The 13977-nt window shown below is 34.6% G+C and overlaps 1 protein-coding gene across 1 annotated transcript in view; it reads right to left on the bottom strand.

The window, feature by feature from the left end:
- The window catches only part of VPS13B (vacuolar protein sorting 13 homolog B), a 429974-nt gene that overhangs the window by 143453 nt on the left and 272544 nt on the right, over nt 1-13977 (bottom strand). Inside the window, exons 31-32 of the mRNA XM_062490506.1 lie at nt 10439-10642; nt 1596-1722 (exon numbers count right to left, since the gene is read on the bottom strand). Of these exons, the coding sequence (XP_062346490.1) occupies nt 1596-1722; nt 10439-10642 (331 nt within the window). The remainder of the gene's footprint in view (nt 1-1595; nt 1723-10438; nt 10643-13977) is intronic.

Raw genomic sequence — 13977 nt, 5'->3', positions numbered from 1 at the left:
AACTGTATTGTGGTTCCCTGCTGTAGTCAATACTTAACATTATACATAACATTATAAATAGTACAAATGTGGTCTTTTTAGGAGAAACTGGTATGTCATGCTACTAAAGGATGTGGCTTATTCTTTGCATGGCTTTCAGCAGCAGAACTGTTAAGGCAAACTGCAAATCATCTCATGCACAAGGCCTTGTTTCCATCTCTTGCTAGTATCAGTGGGCTGTCAGAGTGTCCTTGGCAATGATTCCAATTCTCCTTTCCTTCCAAGAAAAAAATGTTTGCTTTTTTTTTTTTTATTTAAACACGAACTCTGATTCCAACACATGATTTATAATGAAATCATGTGTTGGAACTCACTGATAGCCAATCTAATTGATTTCTCTTTGCCTCTAAGCCATTCTTAATATCTTGGCAAAACTAGCTGAATAGCCACTGTTTTATTGGTGTTGTCTAACACAAATAAAGATCTTCACTGTTGGCAAGCAATAAAGAGATGAAAAACAGAACCAATGCAGAAGGGGAGAAGAAGAACTGCTCTGTCTCATGAGAAATTTACACAGTGCTCAAGCTCTAATCTAAACTAGACCTCTCCCTTCATGATTGAATATCATCCAGGGAATAGATAACAAGAAGAACGTATGTACAGAAAACACTGAAATTCTTGACCATGAGCATTAGCAAAGTGCAGATTTAGGGGATTTTTTTATTTTTTTTTTAATTTGAGTAACTTCTATGCATCCAAGCTATACTGGGCTTTCTACTTCTTTTTAACATTAAATAATTTTTCATTTGCCCTTCTGATGATCCTTTACATAAAATGTGAAACTGTTGATTTTTTTCTATGCCCACTAGCTATTATTTTTAAAGAATGTACATCCATTGCATGTTGCATTACACATCTAGTACACTTTACACTGCTGTACCAATTTTGCTCTTCCCAGGAGCTAGCTTTTAAGGGGAATTATCCTTATGAGCTAACAAAAAAAATTGATATTTTCCCTATATAAAATGTTCTTCAGCTACAAACTAATGCCAGAAAGTCAACCAATATCTTTTTTGTGTAACTTGCTTCATAGACTTACTGTTAACCAGCTGAACAGCACACCAGCAAAAGTGACTGTTAAATCTGAGTACCTGGAAGTACCCACAGCAAAGTTAGGGAACTGGATGCTTAGTGGCAATCTGGGGTCTTGAAAATCAGGCTAAGAGAACTCAGCTTAACTTTCTTATAATAGATAGTCTACAGATTGCATTTCCAGGTTTCTTTATGAGAAGCTTGTGAATAAAATATTTTGTTATGTTGCACCTCTTCTCAACACCTTTCCATCACAAACCTCCAAAAATTATTGCTGGAAAACTTTAAAATATCCCCATTTTTGGAACTGAGAATAGGCTTATCTACCTCTGGCTAGACTGCCTTTGATATTGAATGATATACAAAAATTATTTCTCCAGCAGAGAAAGAACATTTCATCTCGTGACCTTTCTCCAGCTGGCAACTTGAAAACACACCTGAACACTTCAAATGGTGGAATGGTAAAATATAAGATTATCTACATATCAGAAGTTACACTGTTTCTGTAGACACTTTGTACTAACCTCTGGGTGTAAATTCTCTGCAGCATCAATTTTTGTAAAAATAATCGCAGGAGCTGCAGTTATTCGAACAGTGAAATCTGTTAAAATCGGAGTTAAAATAGCTCTTCTTTCCTGATGCCGCCTTATGCTAGGAAACAAAAGGAAAGAAAAGATTAAATTACATTATAAATTGTAGAGAGGCAAAAACTTTCCATATTATTCTTTACATCGAGCATATAGAAAAAAAACTTCTTCAATACTAGTTTGGCATTTGATTGCTACCTTGATAATCACTGAATATCATTATTGTAAATCATATTAATTCCAATCCTGAAGGCAGACTTCTATCTTCATTTCACAGGAAAATTATGTCTAAATATGTGACCCTTCAACCTATCTCCAGGTAGACAAGTTTGACACTTGACATTGCTTCTTCTCCCGTTTTTATGCACTATACATAGTAATTTTAAAAAAGATGTGAACTTCATTATCAGTATTTTTAAAACTTGCCTGTGGATGCCCTTCACTTTATAAACAGCTGTTCTGAAGCCTAACAGAATATTTGAATTTGTGCATTAAAAGTCTGCGTTGAAAAATTATGCAGAAAACTGACATCAAAATGAAATACATGAAAAATTAAACTAGCAAATCCCATGCAACACTAGGACTCCCACATGAAATTAGTAACTATTGTCCAAGATGTTCAGAACCTTTTGAAAAGCAGTAATGTCACTCTTCCTCCACTCCTTCTGTCGCTGCTTGCTCTTGGTGCTTTTTCAGCTAAATGTTAACGTTTACTTACCAAGAATATTTGTGTCATTAAACTTGACAATTGCATTTATTCTCTAGCCAGGTGTTTAGTTTCGGGGGTTTTGTTGCTTCCCCCCCCCTTTAACCAAATAGTAAGTCTAGAAGCACAACTGTTATAGATGGATCACTAATAGCTTATGACAACACATTCCAAATGGCCAGAATCTTCTGGGTCAGGTCAAATAAACTATTTCCACAAAATGCCATCTGAGAGCCTCTGATGAGGGAAAAAAAAGTAATGAGATCAAGATGGTGTTCAGCCTCTAAAAGAAGATATACTTCAAATGCCAGGAAGACTCCTTTCAGTAAGTTAGTTTTTGATAATTCTTTTTACCTATTACTGTTTGTAGCAACATCAAATATCTGCATTTCACCAAGGGTAATTCTAAAAATCATCACAAAGTTATAGGCCTGAGGCAAGTTTTCTGATGCTTACAAAACAGAAAATTGTCAACTATAAAATGATGCAAGCTTAAAAAACAAACTACATGGCCTTAGAGAAGAAGTAAATAGATCCATGTAGAACTCTTTATTAGCCTCTTAGTTACATTTCCCTGTATTACCTTTAATTTTGCCACCTCTAATGGAGACATGGCAGTTCAGGCATCAGGATAAATCACACAAGTGAGCCAGACATGAACTATACAATAAAGAATTAGTCCCTACCATCAGCTAGAGTTATCTAGGTTAGTGTTATTAACCAATACGCTTACATGCCTGTCTATGCAGAAATTCTTCACTGCAGCAGTTGCAGGATAGGTATTGAAATCTTTTGATTAAGAAGAGGTACTGAGATGCATAGTCTGTAATGGTTCTGTAATGGGTTATGTAGGATAGCAAACAATCTCCAATGCTAATGGTTTGTAAACCAAGAGTTAGGCTGGAAATAAATTAAATAGATATCATAACCTGAGGTGGAATTCAGTCTACTGCGAAAGATACAAAATTCATACTGCAGAAGATACAGAATTCGTTTTACTGATTAGGCTATTTCAGTTTTGATGCTTTAAATTCCACTAATAGTTTTTTGAAGTGTCATCAAAAGATGTAAAAAGGATGGCAATCTATAAGGGAATATAAATTATACAGTAGAGGTAGGCCTTAAAGCTTTTAAATTAATTTAGGACAACAGTATACAGAAGTTAAGAGCAGATGCCACAGAGTTAGCATTGGCAGAGCACAACTCTAATAAATTTTTGCCTCAAATGACCCTCACTGCTGAGGAGGCTGCACACTACCATAAGAAGTGTGCAGTTTGTTTAAGTGTAAGCCAATTAGTGAGTGGAGAAAACTACTATCTTACCTTAAAAGCTTTAACTTTTGGTCAGCTCTGTCTCCTGTTGATCTCTAATGATGGCTTTTAGAGCAAGGTTAGTCTCATTAGATCCCCAAATTAGAAATCAGACTTGTTAGTGGCTAGTGAACATCTTCACCTTGAGAAAATGGTCTTCGATTTTGGAGTTCTACAGTTATTTCTTTCCTTGCCATCATCTTCATTTTAGATTTAAACCAAATTATTTTATACCCAGTCCCTATTTCCCCTTCTCAATGGGACAAGAAAGAAATGCCTTTTTTTTTTTCCAGGACAATTAAAGAGCTAAATAACAGAACAATTTTATTAAAGAACATGCAGCTATACTTCATAGCTATACTAGAAAACTTCTACTTGAAGTTTCTTGAAGTACTAGGAACTTTCATATTTTAATATATGAAACATATATGAAATATATTTGAAGAGCTGCAAAAGCAAGTTATTTGTTGAGCCTCAAACCTTCAATTGGCTCTCTTCAATCACTGATCAAATTTTTTTTCAGCTTATGCATATTCCCATTTCTTAATTTTCATACTTTATATTAGTAGATAACCAGTACACTGCATCTTAAAGGATATCCTTTTTGGTAATATATATGGATTACTGCTTTATTTTATTTTTTAAATCATTCTTATGTACTATCCATGCCTGGCTCAACTTACTACTTTCTGAATTTCTTGTGGGTGAATTTGAACCTCAGCCAAATCAAGTATTAGGAAAATAATTGTAAGTACAAACAGAAGGCAAACAGAGCACAGTAAATAACGAAGGGAGAGGATATGAGAAAGAGCACAAAAGGAACAAAGAAACAAATTCCACTTTGAATTATTGAGTCTTCCACACTGCACCTAAGTGCAACGTTAACTTAACACAGGTGTATGCCACATGAGCTTATGAAAAAACTTGATTGTGAAGAGCGTAATGATGGCTCTATGTCTGCAGCACATACATTCCGTGGTTCATTTATGCATCTGTTATATATTTGTCTTGGAAAAAAAAAGGAAAAGCTAGTATTTTTAGAGATGTTAAAGCAGTTGATCATCTACACTTAAAAGTAAGTGCATTTGAAAGACCATATGCTAACGCCAAGGAACAAGGCAGTTAAGCAACTGTGATAAGGTTTGGAGGTGCCTTAGTGCAGAATTTGGGCTTTATCTGCATAATACATAAACTCTAGCTACAGACCACAGATCCACACTGCAAAAGCACAGGTCAAAAACAGTCTCTGTCCTCAAGTGCTTACAATTTAAGTACAAGAAAAAACACAGCCACAGACAGGGAAGTAAAAGTAAACCACTAACAGCAGCATAGGTAGCAATATCCATACAGTGGCAACATGTCTGATGGTTTTTATATTACAGTATAATAGAAATTAATTTTTTGGAAGGATTTTGAATAAAACATTGCAATAACAACATAAATGCTCACAGCAAGCACCTTTATAACACACAGGAGTGAGCAAGGAAGTGCCTTTTGGAAACATTGAATGAGTTGGTCTTGGTAACTGGCATGATGGGGTCAGATGAGCAAGGAGTGTAGATGTGTCAAAGCAAATGAAAGAAGACATGAAAAGGGAAATGGATAGACAGGGGGTCTGGAAGTGCCACAAAAACAAAGACATCTAATGATTAATATGACAAAAAATGTTGTGGGAAGTAGAGAGAAAGAAAATGTGAAGAACAGAATTTTGCAATGGAAGCGACAACATTTGATTACATCAAATCAAATCATCAGTACTTGATTATATCCAGTCAGAAGCACTTTGAATTTATAGGAAGAGGAAGGAATGCCAAAGAGATAATGTTGCCCTAATTAAGGAGATGTGGTGATGTGAGACTGGAAAAGCTGAGAAAATGCACAAGTAGGACTAAGTCCTACTGCTATGACTCACACGGAAAACACTAATTAAAACAAAAAATATGGCAAATAATAGCTAAACATAAACATAACATTCACATAATAGCTAGATGTGAAATTTGGAAATGTTTACCTTATTATTAATTATATTTTTTCTTGATAACATTTTATTGTATCTAGACTTTGAGCCCTTATACACTTAAAATTTCTTAACTCAGGGAGAAACTTGTATACATTCAATACACGAATAATAATCAAAAGCACATTTGCACCATGTAATTTTACTAGCTACAGAAAGATGAATCCTCATGGAGAATTTTGTGATGCGAAAAAGAAAAAAAACATATTAGCATGAAATTGGCCACATAGTCAAAGTGCTCTCTAGTAGTGTCAAGGCATGCAAAACATAAAAAGATGTTATTTAAGACAGCATGTTAACTTGAGATTTATGAAAGAATTTTCTCTTGCAGGCTTCCCATGTAGCTGTTTAAATCAGCTAATCCCTGATATACAAATGTATTAGGAACATATTAGGATATCTAACTACCAATGACTAAATCACATACTTTCACCTCTCTGAGGTGTGCAAAGACATGTCACATGTAGTAATTAGCACAGCAACATTTTGAGGGCCATCCAATAACCAGAATTAGAAAATGAACAAGTGTACACTACCTGGCTGTAAAGAATTACTATTTTTGTATCATAAGACCTCAGTAAAGCTAACTTTTATCTTATGAAGACTGCTGAGAAGCATTCCTTTGATGTGGATTATTATAAAAAAATAAAACACCCCATCTTATTGAGAAAGGCTTCGTACACCACGAATACAAGCACAACTTCAGGTACCACAAAAGTCAGCAATTAAAATAAATTACTGAAAAAAATGCATTGCATCTTATTCCACAAGATTCAAGGGGAATGCCCCTACTTCATTACACAAAGATCCACAGATCAACTTTTTTTTCTGGTTTCTTTCTCATTAGAACTTGGCAAGCTGCCAGAAACTTTCCACAAAAGCATGAAAATGAAAACTATTCAAAGAAAAATCTGCAGGAAACCTTTCTGAGGATCCTCGCAGTGGTATTTTGTTCAGTTTTGTACAACAGATCATTGGCTCCCTGATGTACTCCATGAGAGCTGTTCCAGATGGTGGCATGCCAAGGACAAAACTGTAACACAGTATATTGCCACACTCAGTTCATTACTACACAGAGAAGTAATGCTTTTAAGCTCAATTATTTTTTTTTTTTAAACAAAGTTTATTCAGGCTGCAGGAAGCAGAATTTGCTGCTGGGAGCTGTAGAAGGATTGCACAGGGATGGGGGCGAGGCCTCAAGAGAGGATATATTTCTTTATTTCCTTCAGGGCTGTTGTTTTTTCCATTGAGTGGAGGGAGAGGGAGGAGGAGATCTGCAAGCTGAAAAAGCAGTTTTCAATCAAGAAAACTTCTTTCGGTTAAGTATTCCCAGTTCCCCACATGCTGTTTGGTAAAGGGAATAAATGTGGACAGGTTTCATTTGTACATAACCTTATTAGAACTGTCTGACCATTTCCAGTATTCCTTTTATATATTACACCATTAGGGAGCTTTTTATAACATCTATGGTGAAGTATAAACATTTCATAGTGGAAAGAGTTATGATCCCTGATCCTCAGTAAAGCACAGCATTTAGACAGGTTTTTTCTGCAAGACTGCATCCACCCTACCAGAGTGTTCCAGTTCCCCCATTCTCCTTGGAGAGACCTGCACTGATACAGGAGGCAGTACACCAGCATTTCACTACAGCCCCTCTTGAAGAATCTTACATTAAACACCTGCAAGTATTCAACAGCTTAGTCTTAGAGTATGACAACTTGCCTTCCAAACTGCAAGGTAAAGGTTGGGGCGGGGGGGGAAATCAACCCCTTAACACAGTACTAGAAGAACTGAACTCCACAAAAGGTGGTGTGAAAATTCAAAGTATTTACTTTCAGAGTAAAGACTGCTAAAGCATTTAAATGATAAATTACGTAAAAGGCTTCAGATACTTGTTGGTGTGATATCCAAAGATCTCCTACTTACAATGGTTTGGTTTTCATGTATTTTTTTAAAAATTAGGCCAAATTTCAATTGTAGATTAAGTTACAATATGATTTATTCCAAATTTTTTGCAGTTTTATTTTGAAATAATCCAGTAATGCTTTTACAAATGGGAATGAAAAAGGAATGGTTGGTATCTATGTTGAAGTCTTCTGTAAGGTAACTATGAAAAACCTGTATATAGGTTGGATTCTGTACTGCCCCACATAGCATTAAAGTATTACAAAAATGAGGGAAACTGATTTCAAAGTAGAATCTTTAAACTCAGTGATCCTAATACACCATAACACTAGGTAAGAACAAACAGAAGTATATTAAAACCATACAAAGAAATGTATTGATGAATGTATTAATGAAATTAATCCTAAAATGACTCAGCAAAAATAATTCTTTATGTTCCAGGTTAAATATATCTAAAAAACATAAAGAATTCTAAAAAATGGCATCAAGATTAGATTAAAGCACAAAGCTTTTGTGCTGTTTGCAGTAAATATTAAGATTAAACTTAACCCTGTAAACAGTAAGCACCATGTAAAACACCCTGCAGCTGCCCTCTTGGCACATGCTGGAAATACTGCCATGGATGGCAGCGTTCAGTGCAGGTTCTTCCAGTTCTCAGCATATCATAAAAGATACAGCAAAACTGACTGCTATGTAAAAAGCAGAAATGCAAAGATCCTGAAAAACTGTAGCAAATATGTAAAATTTAAAACCAAAAGGGTAAGAAAGCATTCACACTTTTTCTTGAAAACAAGCTGGAATGAAAATTCTGTAATTGCACACCAGAAAGGAAAACCCAATGTATTTAATTACAACTGTTCTAAATTAAAACCCAAATAGAAAAATAATTCAAAAGCAATTTTAAACCAACATACTTATTTTTATTCTAATAAAACTTCATTCTGGAAGTCTGCTGAGGAAGCATGTCCAAGCAGTTATAGGGAAAAAAAAGAAAAAGAGAACTCAAGATTGTCTGTAAGAGCTGCTTCCCTTGTCCTTTTAGCTTTTCAGGAATCCCACCAAATTTCCTATCTGAATCTACAACCATGAAGATCAGACCCAGAGTGTGCTAGCAGTATGATTTCAGTCACCAATGGCAAGGAAAAGGCAAGTCAATCTCTCAGTGGCTGCTTTTGCTATTTTAGTTTAAGTTGCAAATTAACTGCAAGTCCTTTGGAGATTAATGTAATCTTATTTTGCAAGATATTCCAGTGGATGTGGAATTTTGTGACAAAGAACCTCACGGGAAACTTGTCCAACATCAAAGCCCAACTAGAAAGTCATACACATTTTTTAAAGCTAGGAATTTAAAATAAAAAACCTCTTGGGAATTATATGAGTTAAAAAAATAAATTGTTAAAAGACCGGAAAGAACCATACAGTCTTATAAATGAAGACCAGAGTCTATTTCTATGTTAAAATTTTTATCTGCACTCCGGTGAGTCCTTGTCATTTTATCATTTCTTTGGTTAGAACTGTTTGTCCTGCCCTCTATTTTTCCATGATAAACTGGAATTTATTATTGATCCCATGTTTTTCTTGCATGCTGTCCTCCAGAGAGAGCTTATCTGCCCTTTTGGCCTTGCATCAATACATCCCTTAAAAGCTCAGTCTGTGTGCCATCCTCATGTAGCCTTTGCTGCAACTTGCCTTACTTTCAGAAACATCTGACTCCTCTCATCTCCCAATTTTCTGAAAATTAAACCAAAAGTAGTTATTTCCAGATGATTCTGCCTGTTTTTCTATATCACTTTTAGGAACTAATCCCTAAATTCAGATAGGAATCAAATCCTAGGAACCATAAAATTATGCACACATTTCATAAAAATCAGATTGTTTCTGCATGAATTAGATAGAAAGGACTTTTATATGAAAATAAATAGCAAAATGTATAGCCAAAGAGGCATTTAGCAGCAGAAATGCTTCTAAATCCACAAAATTACTTTTGAAAGCTTGCTCTTGGATATCAGACCTTATTCCTGATAATTTGAAAACTGAAATCTGCTACATAGTCTGTAAATATTTAAACTACTTATATGAATTTTTAAGTATAAAAAAGGATGTGAAAACCAAAACAAAAATTTCAAATCTTCACAAATTGCCAATTAACACACCCCCACCCAATTTTATATCAGAAAACTTCAAAATTTAAAATAGCAGGCAAGTGTATGCATTCTTTGTCTTTCAACCCTGTTTAACCAATGGGTGGGGTTTTGTGTGCACATATACAATACCCAATAAAGGAGACTTAGCTGAAATATCTCACTTTCAAAATTCATCTGGTTTTAGATACAGAAGTGCAAAAACTGGTTTAGAATCAATAGGAAATGTTCTACTTTATCCTTCTCTAATTTAGAAATGTCTAAGCTGGTTTAACTCAAGCTTTGTAAAAATACAAACAAAAGAAGTTTAGGAAAAAAAAGAAAAACAACCATACTACCAGCATCAAAAGAACACACCCTAAACTGAAAAAATCCCAAAACAGAACCTCCCATTGCTTATAGAGACTGACAAACTGAAGTCTCAGCACTGGAGTTATTTTTATGGACAGAGAGTAAGTCACTTGGAGAAGAGCTTATAATGGCAGCAAAGGCACACAGTAAGTAGACAGTAACTGCAGTGTAACAACAACAGCTAATATGCATTTCAATTGTCTAATCTAAAACTCCAGGGAAATGTGCTTGTAATGTACAGCAAAACCAGTACTGAATTATTTAATTCAGGTATACTGCGCACACTCTCTGCAGTATTTGTGTGATGTAATTTCAGAAAAAAAAAGTAGATTTTTAAAAAAATCCCTACCTACTGGCCATGTTCCATTCAAGTGCTGGATTTTGAGAATTTCTCTCAGTTTCTGTCAAAACCCCTCCTTTTCCATTTTCCTTCTCTGGTTTCAACTGATTCCAAAAAGCAGTACCGATGTTGATAGATTGAAGATCTATTTGATATTGTCTGTCTTCAACCTCTGATCCAGGGTCTCGAAGAATTCCTAGATTTAGTGCTCTCCTGTAATGTGTAAGAAAAAGGAAGAGAAATCACCAAAGGTCAAAATCATACCAATCAGATATTAATTAAAATCCAAATTAACAAAATGAAGATACCAATTTTTGCCATTTTTGTCTACATTAAGCATTATTCGCATTTCAAATCTTCAAAAATACCCATCTGCCTTTTTCCTACGGAATTCAATGGCAGACCTGCAAATGAATGTATTCCTAAATTTAGCCAGATGTACCAAAGTTGATATGAGATCAATGCATCAACTTCCTTGCATTTCCAATCAGATCCATGCAAGCAGCCTTGTGGGGAAGTAGGACTGGTTCATATCTACTGAGTGAATAAAGGATGTCACGTTCAAGTCCTCAGAAAAAAAGCTATACACATCAGTATAAGCAAGAAGTATAACCAATTGTTCCACACTTCAAATTCATAAAGAAATAAAAATTAAAAATATTCCAAGCTGATGGAAAAACAATTAAATCCTTTTACTACTGTATTCCAGCACAGAGTTTTTAAAATAAAATTCTTCTAACAAGTGAGAAAAAAGCATTTTTCAGTGAACCACATTCCTTGTGGATTCCTTTAACGTCAACTATATTGGATTTTACAAAGTACTTCAGTCTTGAGCTGAGTTTTGGAAACAGACTCAACTTTTCAAAACATTCAAGAGCAATTCAAAATATTAAATGAGTTGGGGCTGCTGAGACCATTCAATTTTACCTGTGACTAGTAACAGAGGAGTATCATACTTCCATTCTTCTGCTAATAAGCACTGGGAAATGCTAAAAAAAATTATCTTGCCTTTTCTATAGTGAGAGCAATGCAGCCTTTTGTTCACAGCTCAACTGATATAATAATAAAAATTCAACATTATCACTGTTTTTCAAAATAAGGGGGCAAGGGGATATCTTTTTTTTCCTTCAATCTGTGATCACAAATTGTAGTCTATTTTTATTGATTTCATATATCTGTGTTGAAGCTTAAACTTCTTATTTGCATGTGACATCCAATCTACTGTTCTGCTCAAGGTTGTTCTCTTGGGCCAAAATGATTTAATATACAGCTTCACTGAGAAATTAATAACTCTGCAATTTGTGCAAATTTAATATTAAACATAAATAACTATTAAAGTAGCACATCCCAAACTGCAAACTCAGAGTACAGGTATGCAAACTATAGGCATGCAATCTGTTTCAAAGTGCAATCCCAGTGCTGCCCAAATCCATGTAACAGTTGAAACTGCCAATACACTGCTATTGTCACCAATGGAGTATGTTAGCAAATAAGAAAATTAAGTAATTAATCATATGTACCCACAGAGGCATGTGGATGACAGGAAAGCCATTTTGATCAAGTCATTCCTGGTGAGGCAGTGTGATGGCATTGTTCAGTAGTCCCTTATAACTTTCTTAAGTGCTTAGTAGAAACACACTGAAAATCTGTTATGTCAGTAGTGGTATTTCAAAATTAAATGTGGTTTATTAAGACTTAAGAATGTGTTTGTCAACTTTCCACACAGAGAGACCTAACCACAATCACTGTGCCTTTTATTATTCTTTCTAAGGCATTATTTCATCAATGTGAATGCAGTTTAAAAAAAAAAGACCCACAACACTAGATTATTGTAGGAACCAATGTCGATTTTCATACTTTGTCTAAAACAAGTAAATACTGGAATATTTGTTTTGTAAAATATTGCTTAAAATAAAGCACCAAATTACATATTTTTTGGAAATCTGCTTTTGTATATAAAACAGAATATGATACTAATTTCATATACATAATGGATTCTTCTCCCCTGTACTTCACAGTGAGTATTTTTCATTTCTTCTTTTATGAGCAGCTTGATAACTTGCAATAGGCTCACCTAGATATTCCTTAGACTCATTCAGCATAACCATGACCTTGTGAACCAAATTCCTCGAGGACAATGTGTCTGTATGCACTAATCTGAAACTCCCCACTGTGACGATGGCTTTCTTACCCTCACAAATTTACTTATTTAAACATAAACCACAACAAAATCACTCTTTGGCAAAAATCTTTAGGTGCAGAAAAATATACAAGGGTATTATTTAAACTCAAGGCACTTGTGTATTGTGTTGCTGGCGTAACATTTGTCCACGGCATCTTTTTTAATGTACTTTGAGATATTGCAGCCTAATTCTTCAATATTTTTATGCTGATATAAAATTTCACATTTGCATTCTGTTTCTACTATTAATAATCTCCTATATATAATATAAAACTCTTCTTCTGATCCTGCAGATACACTTTTGAAATCCAAGCAAACTCTGCTTCTATAGATAAACCAACTCAAGAAACACATATTTTACATGTACATGTAAATACAAGGATTAGTAATTAATGCCTTGATGTTTTGACAAAGCTCATTATGGCTTTCAGAAAGTGCATCATGCCAGTTTTATACAACGATCAAAATATAGCCTTTTCCCATATAGGTTATATATATATATATATATATATATATGTGTGTGTGTATATATATATATATATATATACACACAGACAAACACACAGGCATTTGCATAAGCCCTCTTTCCTAGTTTTCCATATCAACAGTTTACATACCGGGATTTACATAAACACTCATTTCTGGTTTGCCATATCAACAATTTTCCTCAATATGCCTCCAATTTATTAGTAGTATACTTCCTAGAAGCAAACCTGGCCTAATCTTAAGTACACATGCTTTGTATGAACTCTAAACCCTTTAAAATCTTTGCAGCAAACAAATTCAGGAAAACAGCCAGATCCATGACTTCTCTATCTCCAGCATAAGTGATGTTTTATCAGCTGAAATGTACTGTAGGGGTTACCATCTTAATTGCTTCCCTCTTCTGAAAACAACTTCACTATCTCATCTGAATCTTTCGGCAGGTGGTGCAGAATACAACAATTGGTCAACAATACGGTAAGATCACAAGCAACCAAAGACAACCATAAGCATGTAACAGGAAACACAGGTTTAAAGTTTTTCTTTTTTAGAAAATTGATTTAGTCTGGGTCAGGTTTTTTGTATGTTTATTTAAGAAGCAGTTCATGCTGAACCACTTACTACATGCTGCCGAATTAGCACAATTCTGAGACCCACAGCAAAGAAGTTAAATTTATTCACTTATAGCTCATCTGAGACCTACAAGAAGTTAAACAAGCTAGGAAAATGGCAGTTAAAGACTATATATTATATAATAATTAAGAAATATTTGCAGACTTTACACACAACAGCTAATTTCTATTAGTACTTACTGGATCTCTGTGCGCACTGTTTTCTGTTTCCAGGTACAGAGATAAAGCTATCTACCCAAATGTCAATTATT

This window comes from Cinclus cinclus, chromosome 1 (assembly GCF_963662255.1).
Source record: "Cinclus cinclus chromosome 1, bCinCin1.1, whole genome shotgun sequence".
Taxonomy (NCBI): domain Eukaryota; kingdom Metazoa; phylum Chordata; class Aves; order Passeriformes; family Cinclidae; genus Cinclus; species Cinclus cinclus.
Note: the sequence above shows the minus strand (reverse complement) of the source record. Positions and strands in the feature narration are given on the sequence as shown.